Genomic DNA, 20,426 nt, shown 5'->3' on the forward strand with positions numbered 1-20,426 from the left:
GAGATCATAGAACACCATGACAACACGGAGGGAGTAAAGAAGTTGAGTCTAAGAATGTACTGTATAATGATTTTCACCCAGTCATCCATCATTGTGTCTGGGTCTGGTTTGTGGTGAAGAACAGGCCAGCGGTCTGTCTCCCCTGCCAGATCCTCCACTTCCTCCTGGGGATTGATTTTCAATCTTTATTTAACCTTTAGTTGTCACAGACTGCCTATAGGCTGATAGGATATAGGCTACGGTATCGTTTGACTAATAAATTATTTAAGTTAATATAACATGCATGACATCATAAAACAAATTCAGGTATAGGATACGCTTATGTTTAAGGTATTTTTCCAACCAAAATTGTTTGGGCTGTGTGGTATTTACAGCCTCTACACAGTGAAATAGAAGCTTATAAAGACCACTGGAGGATAGTGTTATATCCTTCCTGTTTTACTGCAGGCTGTTAAGGTTAATTCAAGATAATCCAAACTCATCCAAATGTTAAATTTCACATCACCCGTTATTGAAATGTCATGTTTAAACATTTCGTTCTTAGTAGATTGTAGATAGTAGATGATCTTTGTAGACAGTACGGAAATATTTATTTCTGTGTTTCCACAGTGTAAGTGGCAAAATGTGTGGGGCTACTGCAGGTCTGTTGAAGTCAGCCCTTCCCAATATAAATTTGTAGAACCTGCCTGCTCACAACACATCAGTATGCAGAGAGCAAGAGACAGTTGTGCATCTTACACATAATGTATAATAAGAGTAAATGTCTCAAATTGCTACAACATTAGTCAAACAACAAAGTCCGAGGCCACAGGTGTCCCCTCTGCTGCCTATCTTCCTTTTTGCTTTGTGTCTAAATTGGAAAATATCCACTATGGTTGGACTGCCTTCTTTGCTCTATTTAAAAAGATCTTAAATTGTAATTTGGCTTCATCTAACAGGCTTATGAGATGCATTAGCTTTCATATAAATTACATTTCTGTTCTAAATTGCCAAGACAGGTGTTATCTCTGCGCCACAGCATCATCCCAACATGAAAGCATGATCTCAGAACCAAGTGGTTCTTGATGATCAAATAATCACCTGCTGTGCAGAAAACATGATAATTTCATCTCTGTGGCCCCTTTTCTCTCGTATACTTGGGAGTGGGGTAGACCTAAAGCTGCACTAAGCAAAATCCTCAGAGCTGTTGTGTTTTCAAAACACCCAGAGGAAAGAAATATTAAATTCTTTAAGCTGTGTGACAGAGTGATTATGTTGCCTTACTGTCAAAAATTTAACAGCTATCTAAAGAAATACTTTCACATTAGATCAGGTCTAATGAATATTTTGAATGTGAATAAATACCACAGAAATTTTATAAATGAAAGCCCATTTCTGAAACCTAGAGAGAAGACAAGTATTGCCACTTTGTATTACTTACATTTTTAACTGTACCTGAATGGTTAGAACTTATTCATTCCTAATAAGTGTTTTAATGTAGTCTGTGCTATTTTAGTACTTTTATCCAGATCATGGTGACTTTGTGAATCTGTTGATGGGAGGTTGCCGATCAGTAAAAAAAAAAGCCACATTGACATATAACATGAATGTTGCTGTGAAGCTGCTGGATATCCCTTTCAGTTTCCCGCCCTCCCCATCTGAACGCAAGTTTCTCATGCTCAAGGTCAAGACAAAGATATTCTTAATTTAATTCATTCCCAGGAGCCAACAGAATTTTAATGAACTACTAGTGTGGAATAGATAGACCTTGCATCATCGTTTTAAAATATATTCCGTATCAGCTGATGATAGTCAACCTTATACACTTTCTGCTCATCTTTTATTTTTCTTTATGTATGATCATTTGGTGATAGAAATTACCCACAAAAAAACAAAAACTTAATTTGTAAGAAGCATGTATAGATTATAGATTAGATTATAGATTATATGTAGAAATTGACAGGAAAAACAGTGAGAGAGAGGAGTATGACATATGTATGACAACAAAGGTCTGCAGCAGGACTTAAACAAGGGATATTGTGGTTATACAGCATATATCTTAATACTTTTAATATTATTTATAATTTTCCCACATAGTAAAATTCTTACGGCTTACAGTTCAAATACCTAATTAAATGGTTGCAGGTGAATTGTACTGTGATTTCTGCTTTCCAAGGACTCACAACAGAAGAACAATAACAAAAACATGTTTTACTTTATTAAATTTAGAAAAATACAACTTTTCGTGAAGCCAAATTGTCTCATTATTAGGCAACTCTCAACCTAATGAAGAGGTAACTCTGTACCTGATAAAGAGTCAATTTGAGCTAGAAACGTACCTTTACAGTTTTGTGAGACCTTGGGTAGCAGAAATCACAACACGATGTTTGGACTCAGTGCTTAGACAAAAAAGTTCACACTGATTACAGATGAATTGTACCAATATCTGTGACCAAATTAGATCCAAGGATTTTGGCACACTAAAACACAACTTTAATCAAAGTGAGAAACATATATTTTATGAAATATATACATATGTTTCAACATTATTTTAGTGAATATTACTATATAAGCTAAATGCTTACACCTACAGTGTATATGCTAATTACCTCATGTGTATAGGTTGTGTATGTATCATTTATATTTTGTGCTGTCCACTGAACAGCCAAATCATATTTTATATAACTTACTTATGATTTGTAAGTGCAAATTAAGAGCCACATGCTTTATGTTTCATATATTGTAGAACTCTATATGTATTGACCTGTATGTTATTTACAAAGTATGATATAGTGCAAGTTTGTGGTACTAGACTTGCATTGAAAAGTATAATAATATTTCCTTGGGTCACCAGGGAACAATGAGTGTCTTTTTTCATCTATTCATCCAAATATAAAAATGTGTACTGAATTGGTTGTCTCATGTTTAGAATAATGTCCTATGTTGCTCTTTACAGCACTTGGGAGAATTTGTGTGTATTTCCCTGATGCAGAGATTTAACATTTCTTTCCCCAAACCTCCGATAATCATTATGCAAGTCCATAATTACAATCACTTGCTATACATTCCTATGATATTCTATCTAATTTCCCGCAAATACAGCTTCTTATCCTCTTTAAGACTATTTGTCAGTGTCAACTAGCCCTTACCCCCTCACACACACACCCACTCCATCCATCTTGGAGTGGGTGTGTGAGTGGGTGTGCTGACTGCTGGCTGTGGGACACTGCAGATTCTGCAGCTCTGGGTCCATGTATGTAGCTAAGCGGATCTGCTTAGATAATCTAAAAGAAAAGAAAAGAAGCATTTTTCTGAGTGGCAGAGACAAATTCCCTACAGTTTGGAGTGGAACAGCAGTCAGGTGGTTCCCTCAACAGGCAGGAGTTCAACATGTGACTCAAGGATACTTCAGCAACAGCAGGGATTATTTAAAACTGATAGACACACAGCAGGGCCCTCGCGACTCCAGCAGCCTCGCAATCCTCCACTATCCGGCCTAACCAGGTGGAGCGTCTATTAAATGGATGTGGATGGATGTAACCTGCTGCTTTTCTGTCTTTTGAACATCCAATTTCTCTATCTATCTGTCTATCTATCTATCTATCTATATACTGTATGTGTCTTTTTCTTTTTGCTCTCTAACGCAAACACAAACACACACACACACACACACACACACACATGCACAGGTCTGTCTGTCCCACTGGGAGTCTTCTACAGTCACCCTCTGACCTGCTGCAGAGACCGGGTGTCTCGGAGCAGCTGTTCCAGCTCAGGACTCAGCTGAGTCCTTATAGAGAAAAACTAATGTTGGTAATCTGCACACCAATTTATCACCTGCTGTCCGACCAGCAGAGTCTGGTCATGGGAAACCTCACAACTGCATCAATTTCAGACTCAGAAGTAATAAGCCAGGGCTACTTTTTCTGTAATTTCCAACTGTTAATTATAAATTTTAGCCTTCTTACATTTAAACTCTTCATTTCAATTATCTCATGATACATCTCCTCCGATATTTTTCTTTTCAAATAACTAGCCTAAAGTCTATCTTGACACCTGCTGCAACATTTTTCCTGCAAAAACATCACAGACTTCCCGAAACAGGGTTTTGCTCTATACTGTATGTTATTCCAGAAAAGCAGCTTGTACCTGCAGGGTGATGCCATTACTTTCCTTGAATGATTCACATGGCCCGGAGCTGGACAGGGGTCCCAGCACATGTCAAGCATTATAGATATTTACTGTTTCAGGGCCCTGAGCGAGCTGTTGTCAGGGGGCCACAATTTGTAGCAGCAACTCCTGGTTGTACCCCTTCAAAATAATCCAGATAATGCTGGCCGGCTTCAAGGGGGAACAAAATAGCGCTGATGCCAAACAGTGTTACTACCTTTTAGCTCTGTAAAATTAAAACAGAAACAAACACACACATACACTCAGTAGAGTGGTGCCCTCTACTATAATCCATCTAATCCAGTGGTTCACAGCCTTTTTTGGCTTGTTACCCTTTTAAATAAAGCACTTTGTGAGTCCTTGTCACAGGTTGCACAAGTCGAACAGTCATGAAAAATTCAGATTAAATTAAAAGTGGTGTATTTTACTTCATTTCATTTGGATAGCTTTTAGAGTCCTGAATACATAAAATCATTCAGTAATTCACGAGGAAAAAGCAACAATAAGAGAATTAAGCACGACTCTCTGTAGCAGAAACATGTTTTTTCTGCTTTCTGAATCTGACCATCATCTCATGACCTCCCAGATTTATTCCCCAAATTGGGAACCAATGATCTAATCAATCACATAGTGTGACTAATTTAATTGCACATCAGCAGTTGTATTACCAAGGGCATTGTTTAAGAAGCCTAATATGCTGCTCAGTGGTCAAAACAATGAAAACAGTGTCTTAGTTTTGGTTAGAACAGAAGCTGACAGGCTGCAGAACTGACTGCGCTGACAAAGACTGGCTGTTCAGTGTTTGGCTGCCAGCTACAGAAAGACAACAGTATATGAAATTTGTTTACCCAAAACACTGCACTTGTGCCTATTGGTTGAAGTCTATGTAAGTCACTGCTTGAGGAACAGCGCTAAAAATAGCTCGAAGGAAGCCAAAGGCTTGTTTTTCTTAAAACCAGTGAGGTCTTGCTTCGTGGCTCTGCACAGTGGGTTTAATATCAAAGCCAAAACCTGCTCTGATACTGGCGGCCAGCCGGTCGTGTGGGGGGGGGGGGGGGGGGGGGGGACGGCAAGGTCATCTGGGTTATACAGTGAATCCGGAGGAGATGCAGCAGTTTGTGGCGCTCTGCTATTTGTTTGCTGTCAGGCGGGTCCATCTGGCGGGCAACAGAAGGATTGCTCATGTGGAGACGTTAACGGTACGTTTTCTTGTACATCTCTCTCACCTACCTGCATCTGTTATGCTCCATTTACCCCTTTAGCCATAAAATGACACACTTTCTCACTGAGTTAAGTCCGGATGAGAGATTTTTTTTTTTTTTTTCATGTCCAAAGCCCATGATAAAAACAATTAACACCAGTGAAGGGGAAACCTACTTTTTCACTTAAAAACAAAACAAAACATAACAAACACATTATACAACCTCTGGTGTAGGTCTACTTAGTATTTGTAAACGCTAAAAAAAACATATGAACAATATTAAAAATTAAATAGCATTTAAGTGTATGTGCCTTGTTTGTTTACCATCGGTGTGTATCACAGCGTTTGACACAAGCAGCCCACCCGCGGTGCTCAGGTCTCACCGGAGTGTGTGGAACTCAAGCCCCCGGCCGGTCACCGAAGAATAGTCGTTAAATATTCATCCTCCGTTCCCGGTGGCACACTTTTCCTCCTTGTGAACCGACCCCTGCTGCTCTGATCCTCGCCAGAGGAGCAGCAGAGGTGGGGAGCTGTGTGAGTGGTTAAGATTAAGAAAAATGTAAACGGGATTTGTTTTACTTTTTGGTGTTTTTAACCTCCCCTTACCCCCCTTTTTTTTTTGGACCTATAAGAGGATGGGGAAACGTGACTACGGAGCTCCCGTGACGTGAGCAACCCCGGAGGATGGGTGTGCAGGAGGAAAGGTGAGTTTCTGGGGACATTCACCGTCCTTCATCCCTCCCCCTTCAGCCCACACAAAAAGTGTGCAGAGCAAGTCCATCAGTTTGCCTGCACACATTAGTTAGGCCACTTTTCTCCTGCAAGATAAATGTTTCCCCTTGATGTGTGCTGATTTACTGTATCTCATCGCCTCTCATTATACAGTGAGATTATATCAAATCACCAAAAAAAGAGTGCTGAATGATTAGCTAATTGCTGTGTTGTGCGATTTTACACTTGCTGCGGGCCTCTTAACTTGTCAGCCAACTCCAAACTATTAAGAGTGCTGCAGGTGTAATGCTGGTCCACTAGATAGCAGCAGATTACTGTGTGTGTGTGTGTGTGTGTGTGTGTGTGTGTGTGTGTATGTGTGTAGGTGTAGTGACAAACATGGTCTACTGCTTCCCCCTAAGGACCTGAATGCTTTTGATGAGCCTCATCAAATCCACCTCTGTCATAAGTCTGCTTTTCTCTCCCGGGCATGTATCCCAGTTTCTCTATGTTGTCTCTTCTCTACAAATTCTATCAAGAGATGGAGGACCACCTGCCAGCAGCGATTGCTTTGGGAAGAAGGGAGACTGGCTGAAACTCAGAGCTTTTCACGTTTGATATAGTCTTTTCATTCTGGTTCAAAGGCGGATGTATGGTTAGAGACAAACCGTGGGAAATGCAAGAAAAAATACTCTTTCATCATGCTGTCTCTCATTCTAATGCACACGTGCACCCATTCAAAGACATAACTCTGCATTCACTACATGTGCTCTTTGCTGGATGTTAATGATCAGATAGACTTACGTAGCAAGACCAAAAGATCAGGATCTGGCAACCCAACACCTATACCCTGTAACAGGACAGATCCGGCAATCCGACCCCTTCCCTCTGGAAGAGGAATAATTTGGTTGATGGCACTAATAATCACAGCCCTGTTACTGATCCTTCACTAGCCGTGTGTGTGTCTGTTTGTGAGAGTCATTCCTCTGTTATTGATACCTCGAGGGAAGACGTCATACGTCTAACAAGTGGGTGTTTCTCCTGCCTCTGCTCCTTCTCTCGCTGTTACGTATGTGGAAGTAGGTTGGTGGTAGCCTGCGTTGCTCATATTGATGCTGTTTGAATAGGATATTTCTGACAATGATGCATCACAGATCTTCACTTATACACACACACACATACACACACAGATCAGTACCTGACCACACTGTTCAAGACACAGAAATCAAGTGTCCTACTATGGAAGGTCTTCAGCAGAGTCTGGACCTTCTCCATCAATACTGTCAGACCAGGGCCCTGACAGTTGAAGAGGACCAAAATTATCACTTTCCAAAAAAGATCAAGGTTACAAAGAAATGACCCAATATTTAAAATAGTTGGGACCCAAATAGAACAAAGAAATACCTGTACTTACCTGGTTTACAGATTAGTTCCACAGGAAACTCTCTTTATTTTATTTTATTATCAGTATCATATATATGTATATATAATCTTATTGATTTGAAATTATTACTCTGGGAAAAGAGGAATAGATTAAAGCTCAGGCAGTGTAAAGGTGTATCTACATGACTTCTCTCATGTATAAGTATACATGCAGCACATTCATAATAAGGAAATTAGAGGCTGTTAATTATAAGATATTTGTGGATTTGATGGCATCTTACTGCCCATCAGGCTTATCTTCTGCATCCCATGTCTGTCTCTCTTTCTCTCTCTCTCTCTCTGTCTCTATCTCAACCTTTTGTATTATTTATGCCCCGCCCCCTCAGTAGCCCAGAGCTCTCGAGTTTCACCTGTAGAGCCAGATGACAAATTAAGACTCCTTCTACGACCCGCCAGAAGGAACTCCTCCAACGCACACATACATATACACATACACATATATACCCACACGGAAACGCGCACACATACACACAAACAGGCAACCCATCTGCCCTTCTCTCTCTCTCTCCCTCACACACACACACACACACACACACACACACACTCTAGCTATCGCAAACTCTGAGGAGGGCCGTGTGAGCAGAGTGGTGTGTTGAGTGAGGGAATGTGTTGTAGTGAGCAACAGAGGACAGAGTAGGTCAGAGGAAGAAGCTGAGTGTGACCTAAAGACTTTGTCCCAGAATTTTTTTGTTTTTGTTTATTTTTAACCGCTAAAGAAGAGAGACCTCCAGCAAGGACACAACAAATTTGAAGACTACAAAGATCCTGGCAACCACCACACTTGCTCTTCTGTGTCGTTTGTCATTGAATGTGGAGGTGACTATGATGGAAAGCTGTCTCAATGAATGACTGTGGTGACACGGCCACAAGGGTTTGTTTTTAACTGCAACTCTACTGGAGGACTGACCATAGTGGAGATACAGCCTGATTTTTAGTAGCAGCTGCATGTTTTGTGTGTGTGTGTTTTTTTTTCATTTTGTTTGTTTAGTTTAGTTTTTTGTTTCCTGTCCGCATGGATCATGCTGTGTGTAGAGTGGATGCTATGCATACACAAGCAGAAGTAGATTTATAGGTGGTGTTTTTGCTCTGACCATTTGAACCCTTTGACCTTGGAGGTCACATGCAGAGCTGGACATCTATGGATGGTTATTGTACATCACTGTGTAGGAGCCAGAGGGGGATAGGAGATTTCTATGTAAAAATTTCTGGACACCTCTGGGTCTAAAATAGCAAACTAGGGTTAAAGGTCTAATAGTTAAAGAACACTGGGCAGACATTGGAGATCTATGGGTAGAGTTTAAAGATTTCTAACCAAGTTGTGGTGCTAAAACAGTGTCATGGACTTAATAGTTAATACATTTTAGTACAGTTACTGAATGGGAAAGTGATATGAAGATCAAAGTTTAGACTTGATTACCTGGTTTCATTGTGTGTATGCCAATATTTGTGTGTGAGTGTGAGTGTAGGAAAAAAGATTCCTGAAATGTAGCTATGTACTTTTTGTCTTTACAGGAGCCTTCATGGGGACCAGATTTGGGCAGTGTAGTACTGCTTTGGCCAGGTGGACCTGTCCTCACACAGATACTGAACCTGCATATATTGCCGGCACAAATTCAACCAGGCATATCTAAACTGAGGAATCTTTTAAAGGTCAGACTTCTAGTCATATTTTCTTAAAATGTCATATCATATTTTCTTCATGTTAACATACTCCTACAACATTTCCCTCCATACATCGTACATGTAATATTTATGTATTTGTGTGTTTGAAGGTTTACAGCATTACATCCTGAAGAGAGGGCATGGTGTGTTCCTAGCTACTTGTCAAAATGCCCGGCAAGAAAGATCCCAAGAAGGACGCGAAGAAGGGAGGAAAACCTGAACCAGAGAAAAAGAAAGAGGAGGAAAAGAAAGGAAAAGATGACAAAAAGGGAGGAAAAGATGACAAGAAAGCTGGCAAGGATGATAAGAAAGCTGGCAAGGATGATAAGAAAAGTGGAAAGGATGATAAGAAAGGTGGAAAGGATGATAAAAAAGGTGGAAAGGATGATAAGAAAGGAGGGAAGAAGGGAAAGGAGGAACCACCTAAGGGGAAAGATGATGGAAAGAAAGGAAAAGACAAAGGCAAGGGAAAGAAGGTGGAATCTGAGGAGGAGGAAGATGAAGAGCTCCTGAGTGATGAAGAAGAGGATGAAGAGTTCAGTGAAGAAGATGATGAGGAGGAAGACTCAGAGGATGACAGGAGAGGGAGGGGGCGAGGAGGCAAGGGGGCTAAAGGAAAGAAAGGGGGAAAGTCTAGACGTGGGGAAGATTCTGAAGAAGATGAGGAGGAGGAGGAATATGAAGGTGAAGAGGATGAGGAGGAGGAGGATGATTATGATTATGCTGAATCCAAAAAGAAATCCAAAGATCACCGCCACCATCATAAAGGAGGGAAATCTGATGCTGATCCAAAGAAGAAGAAAGGAAAGAAGAAAGAGGAGGCTCCGCAGCTTCCGATAAGGGAAATCCCAAAGAAAGGTCTGAAGAACATGTCCAGGATGTTCATGAAGTTTTCCGGCTTCAAGAAGCGGAGGAACAGCAGGAAGAAGCTAAAAAGTACATTCAGTTTGTTTCTTGGGTTGGGTAAGAGAAGAAAAAAACTTGCTAAGAAGAAACGCCGCAAGTCAATGCTGAAGAACACCTCTCGATTCATGATGAGGTTTAAGGCCAGCAAAAAGAGGAAAAAAGAGAAGGAGGCCAAAGAGAGGGCAGAAGCAAATGGTGGGAAGAAGCCAACCTATATGCTGCTTCGTCTGGGAGGAGGAAGAGATTCAGTGGAGAAGAAGGGTGGTTTCTTTAAAGGGTTATTTGGAAAAAAGGACGGTGATGGCCGAACTGATGGCTTCAAGAACAGAAGTTCGTTGCTGGGTAAGGTCGCAGCAGCAACTAATTGGCTGACCAATCGCTTCCTGTCCACTAAAATGCGTCGAAATTCGGGACACCATGGCTGGGGGGGACGTAGAGCACACAGCCGCCAAGCCAGCTCCAGAGGTTATCTCCGTGGTTACCATAACGATGGGTATGAGCATGGGGAGGAGGCTTATGGATATGACCAGCGGCATTCAGTCCGCCAGAAAGGTTATGGAGGCTATGGTGATGGTTATGGTGGTTATGGAGATGAGGCAGCTGCAGCATATGAAAGTCAGGGTCACTTTGGTTACTATGACAATGGAGCAGGTGGAGCAGACTATCAGGACCTGGGTTACTATGAAGAAGAAGGAGTCTATGATCCAAATGCAGACTATTATGAAGGTGGTCTCTATGATGAAGACATGGGGGACTACTATGACCCTTATTTCGCTGCCCAAGGCTACTATAACAACCAGGAAGCTGATTACTATGGTTACCAGCAACAACAGGCAATGGCAATGTATGGTGACGAGGGTCTGGACTACTATGCACTGGTGGGTGGGGACCATATGCATGAAGGAGAGATGGATGGATTTCTTGGCCCTCAGGCTCAGGGTTATTATGATGCAAATGGTCAAGGAGTTTACTATAATGATGGACAAGGGGATTACTATGACAACGGACAGGCAGGTTATGAGAATCCTTATGCAGTAACGATGGGGATGCAAGGCGGATTTCCACCAGACTATCAATTTAGCTATAGTGATGCTGGCATGCCCTACCAAGACTACAGCTCCCAGCAGGCCATTGGTTTCCCACAAGGAGGCCAGCAGGTCTTTGGCTTTGGAGGGCAAGGGATGGATCAGGTACAGGGCCTATATGGGGACCAGTATGCAGACCACTTGGATCAATATGGGGATGGTACTGGCGGGGTTCAGGGAGGTGAGATGACATTTAGAGTTCCTAGACCTCAAGTGCGCCTATTTGGGAAAGAGCGTCTAGATGTGCCCCTGCCCCCTCCACCTACTTTGCCACCTGATCCAGAGTTTGAAGACATGTCAGAAATCCAGTATGAAGACCAGATGCCTTTTCCACCAGGTCAAGATGCTGCCATGATGTCATCACAGCAGCAAATGGCATTGTCACAACAACAAATGATGATGTCTCCTCAAGAGCAAATGATGATGTCTTTGCAACAAGAAACTATGATGTCCCCTCAAGAACAAATGATGATGCCACCACGGATAATGTCACCACAGCAACAGATGATTTTACAACAAGAACAGAGTATGTCACCCCAAATGATGCCATCACAGATTATGTCCCCACAACAGATAATGACCCCACAGCAACAGATGATGTCGCAGCAAATGATGTCACCACAGCAGATGATGCCACAGCCAATGATGTCACCACAGGAGCAGATGATGTCGCAGCAAATGATGTCACCACAGCAGATGATGCCACAACCGATGATGTCACCACAGGAGCAGATGATGTCACAGCAATTGATGTCGCCCCAGCAACAGATGTATCCAGAAATGATGCCGCCCCAGGTAATTCCAGCCTTGGTGTTTCATGATTGATTCTGAATATCCATACTCTTTTAGAGGGTTGACTGGTTCTCTAACTGGTATCAAATATATGGAAAGCATATATTTATGTATTGTAACTACATAGCACAAACATTTTTCAGTAAGCTTTTAAGTTTTATCAGAATACATTTAGTTAACTGTCATTGAGGAGCAAGTCTGCTGATTTCCAATCTGATTCATAATGAGGGGTGGACATGTGAAAATCAGACAAAATATCCTGTTGCATTCTGAAGAGCACACCTCTACTGCCTCTTAAACTGGAATTATGCTTCTCTGGGCTACATGTGGGCTGCACGTGCACAGGGGTTGCACGGTGCACTTTTGCATGGCTCTTTCTTTTATGGTCAATATGAGAAGTTGTTGACATTTGGGAGGTGTGCACATTGGCTCTTTTGCGAGTCCCCACAACCTATAACACCTATAACATGCCCATAATACCCTTCACTGTACAGAGATGTTTACATGTATCTTCAGAGAAGCATAATTTCAGCTTTAAGCACCAGCTTGAGTTACACAGTCCCACCTTGGAGAGACAGCGATGGCATCTCCATAGAACTGATGTCTATGCTATCACATTTTATGCAAGCATCAAGACTTCAGTCTTCGGAGCTCCCACAGAAATGTTAGCAATAATATTAGCCACACAGAGGTACTATGTTAGGGTGGAGTGGGGGGTATACTTAATGTAGTTTTCACAATGAATACTGGATTTTGTAGTAATTGGTAAAAACAGAACTTAACAAAAACTGTTAATTGTAGAGCAGATGTATCCAACTGCACATAAGGGTGGTAGTATTTCTAATTGGTATACCATAACAATTTTCACTACAATCTTAATATTATTTTCAGTAGTGCCACCCCATTTTTATCATTGTTAATGATTACATTCTCCTCTTTAAATTCTCCACTTATTTTACACAATTTTTGTTGTGTTTTTCCAGCAGCAGATGACGACAGACCCAATGGTGATTTCACAGCAACAGGGTTATGGCCCACCATTAATCCCTACTCCAACTGCTATGATTATTAAGCAAGCAAATATGTCCCCCCTTCCTGCCCGGCGCCTGCAGCCCTCTCCAACTCCATCCCGCCGCTCTGTCATCATGCCCTCCCCACAGATGCAGCGCTATCCCTCTGCCATGGCTTCTCCAGTACCCTCCCCTATGCTTCCACAGAGACGAAGCCCCTCCCCACAACCATCCATGAGGAGTGGGTTCATTAATGCCCAAAGACCCCCTTCTGTCATGTCAAGAGGGATTTCACCTCCTTCCTCCCTCATGGCTTCCCCCATCACCCGTCGTAGAATGCAACCTCAGAGGTCACCGCCTCCCCTGGCAAGGGGACCCTCACCCTCTCTCTCTACCCAAGCCTCCATGATTCGGCGTAGTCCACCACCTTCACCAAGAGCCTCAATTAGGCAACATTCTCCACCCCCATCACCCCGTGCTTCCATAAGGAGGCGGAGTCCCCCATCATCACCCACTCCTGCCCACAGCCCATTTGGTGGGAGAAAGATGTATAGGCCACCCTCCCCTCCCCACTCCCCTGGTCATGCATCTCCCCCTCTCTCTCCACACCTCAGTAGAAGGCCATCTCCCTCTCCCTCCCCATCTCGTCGCAGTTTATCCCCTGCAGGGCCTAGGCCTGCCCCATCATCTCCTACCCTCTCTCGTCGCTCAACTCGGCTGCTCAGGGACCCCACTCCATTGGCCAGGCCTAGGATGGGGGGAAATGTTCCCTTAGGTACTGTTCGGCCCTCCCCTATGGGTCTCCGAGGACGTCCAGTGCCCCCACCCACCCAGAATGTGCGTCCATTCCGTCCCTCCTCCATACGAAGCAATGGATCTTCTGTTCTCACAGTGGACTCCTCCCTCCTCTCCTCTCCTTTCCACTCCCCTCACATGGTCCACCGTGTTCCCCTGGGGAGGAGAGAATCTGGCCGATTTCCTCCTCGCCCCATGGCTCGAGGACGTCCCCTCATGGCCCAGCAGTCTATGAGAAGGAGGCCTCCCGTGTCGCCACAGCCCTCCCTTAAGCATATGCCACATCCTGCATCCCCACGCCTCTCTCCTCGACTTTCTCGTCAGTCTTCACCCCTCTTGCCCCCTCGAGCTGCTCATCCAACCACTTATGCATCAGAAACGTATGTGTCTGGCCCCTATGCTGATCCTTATACTGAGCAATCTCATCAGTTTGTCGCCCCCTCTTCTCCCAATTTATCTGGTGCTTTGCAGAACCAGGCTATCCGACAGGCCTCTTTCTCTTCTCCTCTTGGCCCAGAGGCAGCCCAGATGGTAGGTATGACTACCGAATATGCAGACCCTCATGTTCCCTCATCCCCTATGCTTTCTGCTGCAATGCAAAACCAGGCTATTCGAGATGCTTCCTATGTTTCCCCACTGCAGAGACCAATGTCACCTTATGAGCAGCCTATGGCCCCTTCCTCTCCCATGTTGTCTGGGGCTCTACAGAATCAAGCTGTACGAGATGCCTCCTATGTCTCTCCTTTGCAAAGGCCAATATCACCGTATGAACAGCCTATGCCTCCTTCATCCCCAATGCTGTCTGGAGCTCTGCAAAACCAAGCAATAAGAGAAGCATCCTATGTGTCTCCTCTTCAAAGACCTCAGTCCCCATATGCCCCATCTGTACCCTCATCTCCAATGCTATCTGGAGCCATGAGACATGGTCCGGCACTAAGGGGTGTGGCTTCTTATCAGACTCCACATCTCCGCTCACCATATGGACCAACTGTTGTTACTCCATATGAATATATCACTGAGCCTGGCCCGGCACCACTGCTCCATGATGCTTTACAGTACAGGTCTGATTTGCAGAATGTCACATCTTTGAGATCTCCAATGATGCAACGCCGTAACCCTTATGCACCAACTGGGCCTCAGGTCCACAGCGCACTACAACAGAACCCAAACCTCCGCCATGCATCTTATCGGACACCTGCGCAATTTAGATGGCCCTCCTATGGGCCCCCACCACCCTCTTCACCAATGTTGGGAAGTGCCCTACACAACCCACAGTTGATGCAGGCATCGTACCGGCTTCCAGATGGAACCTTCGTGTCACCATATGCAGATTCACGTTCTTCCCCAATGCTCAGCCGTGCCTTGCAAAACGAGCAGGTCCGTGGAGCCTCGTACACCTTGCCTGATGGATCAGTTATCAGGGTAGATATAAAAGGAGAATGTCAAAATAACTATGCAACCTCATATGTATGTTTGTCTACATACAATGTAACAATATCAATAAAAATTGCATTATTACAATTGTACTCTCTCTAAATCACTCCCCACTCCCACCCACACAGGACCCACGTATGCCCCAGAAGCCTATGTCTCCTAACCTTTCCAGAGCTCTTCAGAACGAGAGTATCAAGACTGCATCATATACTCTTCCTGATGGCACCATTATAGACCCTAGACAGCAGGTAACCAATAACTCTTTATCCTTTACTTTAATGGAATTCACCTTTTATTGTAATTTCCTCTCTTCTCGCTACCTACCATAACCGTGCATTAGTTAAAGTTAAAGTGCTCTCCTTCCTTGTGCAGCAACCAATTTCCCCAGACCTGGCTAAGGCCCTAAACAACCCAGCTCTGCGTGAAGCCTCCTTTTCTCTCCCTGATGGTACCATTGTGATTGAGCCCAAGAAACAGAAGTCCCCAAACCTTACAGCAGCACTTCAGAACCCTCACCTGAAAAATGCATCGTTCACACTACCAGACGGTACTATCATCATTGATCCATGGAAACCTGTCGCTCCAAACCTGTCTGAAGCCCTCCAAAAGTCTGCCCTTCGAAATGCCTCCTTCACCCTACCAGAAGGAGTTCGTGACCCCAATTTACCCATGTCTCCAAACCTGGCAAAGGTTAGCCATGCATTTAAACTCTTTGGATTTTTATGTTTCCCTTTACTTTCACATGACCTGTTACTTTTGTGTGTGTGTTGATCTATTACTCTTTCAGAAGGGCACAGGGACAGGGATTTTAAATAGTTTCCACTAATCGATGTATTTTTTGTTTTGCTATTATTGGAAATAAAATGTACTAAGCTTCTTCTCTAATTCTACTGAAGATTAATTGACTTTGTTTCAGTTGCACTTATTTAACCTTTCTGGCTTACCCTACCTGAACCCAGCTGTTGTAATACTTAGGCACTCGATAACCCAGCCTTGAAAGGAGCTTCATTCACCCTCCCAGATGGAACTATTATAGTTGACCCAAGAAAACCAAAGACCCCCAACCTGGCAGCCGCCCTGCAGAACCCCTACCTTAAGGGCGTGTCCTACACCCTGCCTGATGGAACCATCATCATTGACCCAAGGAAACCAGTCGCCCCTGATCTGTCTAAAGTGTGTACCTGTTTAGTTTACCTTAATTTAATTTGTCTACATTACCAGTCTGTTTTATTGGCACCTTTAATTTAAACATAACAGCCTTTAATAACATTTAATAATCTGATTTCCTGTTCCTGCCACCTGCAGGCTCTTGCAAATCAAAACATTCGTAATGCATCATACCAGCTCCCTGATGGTTCCCTGGTTATTCCTGGTCAGGAGCCCTCCACTCCAAACCTTGCTGGTGCTCTAAGACAGAACAAAGCACTTCGTTCTGCAGGTCTTTTTCATCTGTCGGAAAACTCTGTACTGTCAGGGGTACCCAAACCCACCGCCCCTAACCTCACCTCTGCACTGCAGAAAGGGGACATGCGTGGCATCAGTTACAGGTAAGGAAAAACACCATTAATGGAAACTAGGATATAGAATTACCTGAGAGGTTTATCCAGGCGTTGCACAGAATTGTTGTTGAAAAATGAATCTGAAAGCAAGGCGTTAACTTTTGCCAATGAAGAATGAAATTCACATAAGGATTTTCAACAAAAAGTTCTGGGAACGAAACTCAGAAACTAAACTAGGAACTGAAAGTCCTCTTTGTGTATATAACAGCAGCATTTGAAATTTTCATACATGAGAAAACAACAACCCAAAGTCGTCCTGTTGTTATTTAGTGCTGTGTGACTCCGATGTTTGAGTTGGATGTAATGAATGAATGAAAAGGAGACATACAGTAAGGGAGGAAAATGAGACTGAAAACACCACAGTCTCTGTCTACAAAGCAGACGATCTGCCGACAGTTTGATGGTAATTCTTTTTTGCTTTAGTATATAACCTCCATGAAACTATCTGCAAATAAAGTTTTATTTCTCTTGTTCCCGCACTTTGTTCTCTCATGGCTGCTTTCTCTCTATCATAAACTCCCTACATCTTTTGACTGGAGCTCCCTCTCTCTCTTTGCTTGTGCACACAGCTCGTTCACACAGCTCGTTCACACTTTCCCTCTCTTTTTATCTTGCTTTTTTATTAGTGCTCTTTTATGAATTAAGCTCTTTTAGTTGCCAAGACAACAACAAGGCCTAACTTTGTTTTGTTTTTTATTGAAGATAATTTTTTGGCTTTTTGCCTTTATTGGACAGTGGATAGTGAAGTGTCAGACAGGAAACAAGGGGAGAGAGATGGGTATGACATACAACAAAGGTTTGGCTGGAATTGAACCAGGGACGTTGCAGATATGTGGCATGCAGTAACCAATCAGCAACTTTGTTTTTAACATTAATAAACATCTAGAAATGTCCTCCCCTCCTAATATTGATACTAGAGTACACAATTCTACAGGAAAGAAAGATGAAAGTGCAGAGAAAGACAGGAAACAGAGACAGGGCAGAGATGGGTATGATACCCAACAATGGTCCACAGTCATAATCGAACTGCTGTGGCCATGTGGCACATGTCCCAACCAGTAGACCACCGGGGTCCCTGGTGAAGTTCTTGTGGTGGAAACACGATATATATAGAAAAGACTCATGAATTTCCATTTGCGTCACAATTATATCACAATTCAGCATATTTTGGTCAATATTTTACAACATGTGTTACATGTTCTTTAATGAAGAGACCCATTCCTTGCTCCACAGGTTGCCAGATAGCTCTCTTCTCACACGACGGTTCCACAACCCGAAGCTGGGTGATGCTATCCAAAACCAGCAGCTTCGCTATGCCTCATACAGGGCACCAACAGGACTGCAGGGTCCGGATAATTGCTATGCTGTGGTTCCTCCCTACGGGCCACAGTCAGGCCACTGGGCCAGGGATGCTCAAGGAGGAGGGGAAGGAGGAGAGGATGTTTGGGCAGCTGAGAGAGTTTTGCCACACGGGACAGTCCAGAATCTGTCAAAGTGGTCCATGTACAGAGAAGACGGCATGTTGGAAGGATATTTACCCTCACCTCGAATTGTGGATGGGCAGCCTCAGGATCCAGACTGGACTCCTGACAGAGAGAGGGTACCTGGTCAAAGCTGGTATGACAAGGTAGCTAACAAACTTCACAAATTCATTTTTTGGATGATGAGGAGTTCTTTATAATTTTTTATTACATTTTATAGACAACTATTTAGGACAGGAATGAGTGTACAGAGATATAGACACAATTCAAAGAATAATACTGAAGCATGTAAAAGCTGGAAGCTGAACAATGAACATTTTCCTCTAAAGTTCACAAACAAAAATATGAGAATTTCTGGTCATCTCACATCATTTCTGCATCAAGCAATGACTATATCCCTCAAGCTGTTACAATGTTGCATGACAGTATTAGACTAATTACATACCATAATGTGTGTATGTGTGTGTGTGTGTCCAGATCTACTCTATCCTAAGCATGCCCACAACAGGCCAAAGGGTGAAACGCTGGGCAGAGGGAATGGAGGACATGACACAGCTCCCGTAAGCTCAATCCAATATTAACAAACAGCCTCACAGCTTGTTCACTCATGTCACAGGCTTACAGGCATTTTGATGCTCCAGTGTAGACCATGACAGGTCATTTCAATGCAGATCCTTTCAGTTTCTTCAAGCAGCAATTCACTTTGTGTGTGTCTCCCAGTATGCCTGAAGGTTTTTAAATCATTGAAAACGTAGGGGTTTCAGAAAGAGATCTCTAGCATTAAGTATGTTAAGTATTTAAGTAGTTTATTAAAATGTAAATGCAACACCCGTGCAGATGTTTATCTTAAAGTCATGACTTCACATCCAAAGGAAACCCCTTCATGAGATATTTGTGTTCAGTAATCAGCAGTTTCAAAGACATTATTTCAAAATCATTTCTTGACTTGTTCAAAAAAAAAGATCCCTCTATCTCAGAATTTTACCAATTTTCACAGAGAAGGACCTTTCAAAACCCTTAAGAAGTAATTCATATTAACCAAAGTGAGTGTGGGAATCCTGTATGTGCTCTGTACTCTCCATTTTCTGTGTGTTTAATTTCAGTGAGCTGAATGAGACCACAGTTCTGATGAACCTGAAGAAACGCTACGACCAGGAACTCGTATATGTATGCTTAATTTCTAATATGCAGTTGAAATAACTTTTAAATACAATCTAAAAGTCATGGAGATACCAGTTGTATCCATGTATCCACTATCTGTCTTTTTCTTTTTTTCTCTTCCCTCCACACAGACCTACATAGGTAGCATCCTTGTGTCTGTGAACCCCTACAAGCTGCTCAACATTTACGGCACAGACGTGGTACTTCAATATGAGGGCTGTGGCCTGAGTGACAACCCTCCGTAAGACCTGGGAGTTTGTGTGTATATGTGTGTCCAAGCTATTTGCCCATGAGCTTAAGCATAACCTAACCGCCTCGGTGGAGGTTATGTTTTCAATCCAGATTGTTTGTTAAGAGGATATGTGAAAATCTTGTCAGCAGATTCCAGTTAAATTTGGTGGAAAGCTGGCCAAAGAACAAGTAATTAGTTCTTTTTGCTGATTCGGAATATTTACACAATTTTCTCATGAACTACTGCACTTATTTGAGTGAAAAAAATCAGATTTATGTATCTCATTATTGTCAGCATATGTACTTTTATGCAGATTCAGTTTAACATTTTCTATTATAATTGAAATAACATATTTAGGAATAAGCTCTCAGAATGCTTTTTATTGCTGAATAGAGTAGATAAGCATAACTCTCTAACCTTTAACTTTGCCGTTGAGACTGTGTGTGATTGCACTGTTGTACTACATCTGTCTACATGTGTCGAAACTGTGTTCTGAGATACAGTATGGTGGTAAATAGAGGTGTAAATGCCAGCACTCTCAGGTGTTAGTAAGAGGTTCCTATTACACTGCCATTGGTTGGTTGCCAAGGTAGAGTTTGGTTATGTATTTCACTACCACTTCACATCTACACACACACACACACACAACACACACTTATGCAACCAATATGCATCTGGATGCATTTGTTCATTAAAAATGTTTTGTTGTGTTGCAGCCATCTTTTTGCCATTGCTAATTTCTCATATACCACCATGATGGATGCCAAAAAGGACCAGTGTATTGTGATCAGGTATGAAATGCTGT

The 20,426-nt window shown here is 42.8% G+C and overlaps 1 protein-coding gene across 1 annotated transcript in view; it reads left to right on the top strand.

The window, feature by feature from the left end:
• Positions 1-5,245: 5,245 nt before the first annotated feature.
• The window catches only part of myo15ab (myosin XVAb), a 52,920-nt gene continuing 37,739 nt past the window's right edge, over positions 5,246-20,426 (top strand). The window contains exons 1-13 of the mRNA XM_067585172.1: positions 5,246-6,054; positions 9,017-9,154; positions 9,277-11,952; positions 12,936-15,176; positions 15,317-15,436; positions 15,561-15,878; positions 16,164-16,361; positions 16,494-16,735; positions 17,981-18,374; positions 18,706-18,788; positions 19,332-19,395; positions 19,521-19,630; positions 20,338-20,412. Of these exons, the coding sequence (XP_067441273.1) occupies positions 9,334-11,952; positions 12,936-15,176; positions 15,317-15,436; positions 15,561-15,878; positions 16,164-16,361; positions 16,494-16,735; positions 17,981-18,374; positions 18,706-18,788; positions 19,332-19,395; positions 19,521-19,630; positions 20,338-20,412 (6,464 nt within the window). The 5' untranslated portion in view covers positions 5,246-6,054; positions 9,017-9,154; positions 9,277-9,333. The remainder of the gene's footprint in view (positions 6,055-9,016; positions 9,155-9,276; positions 11,953-12,935; positions 15,177-15,316; positions 15,437-15,560; positions 15,879-16,163; positions 16,362-16,493; positions 16,736-17,980; positions 18,375-18,705; positions 18,789-19,331; positions 19,396-19,520; positions 19,631-20,337; positions 20,413-20,426) is intronic.

The sequence above is a fragment of the Thunnus thynnus genome, chromosome 3 (genome assembly GCF_963924715.1).
Source record: "Thunnus thynnus chromosome 3, fThuThy2.1, whole genome shotgun sequence".
NCBI classification, from domain to species: domain Eukaryota; kingdom Metazoa; phylum Chordata; class Actinopteri; order Scombriformes; family Scombridae; genus Thunnus; species Thunnus thynnus.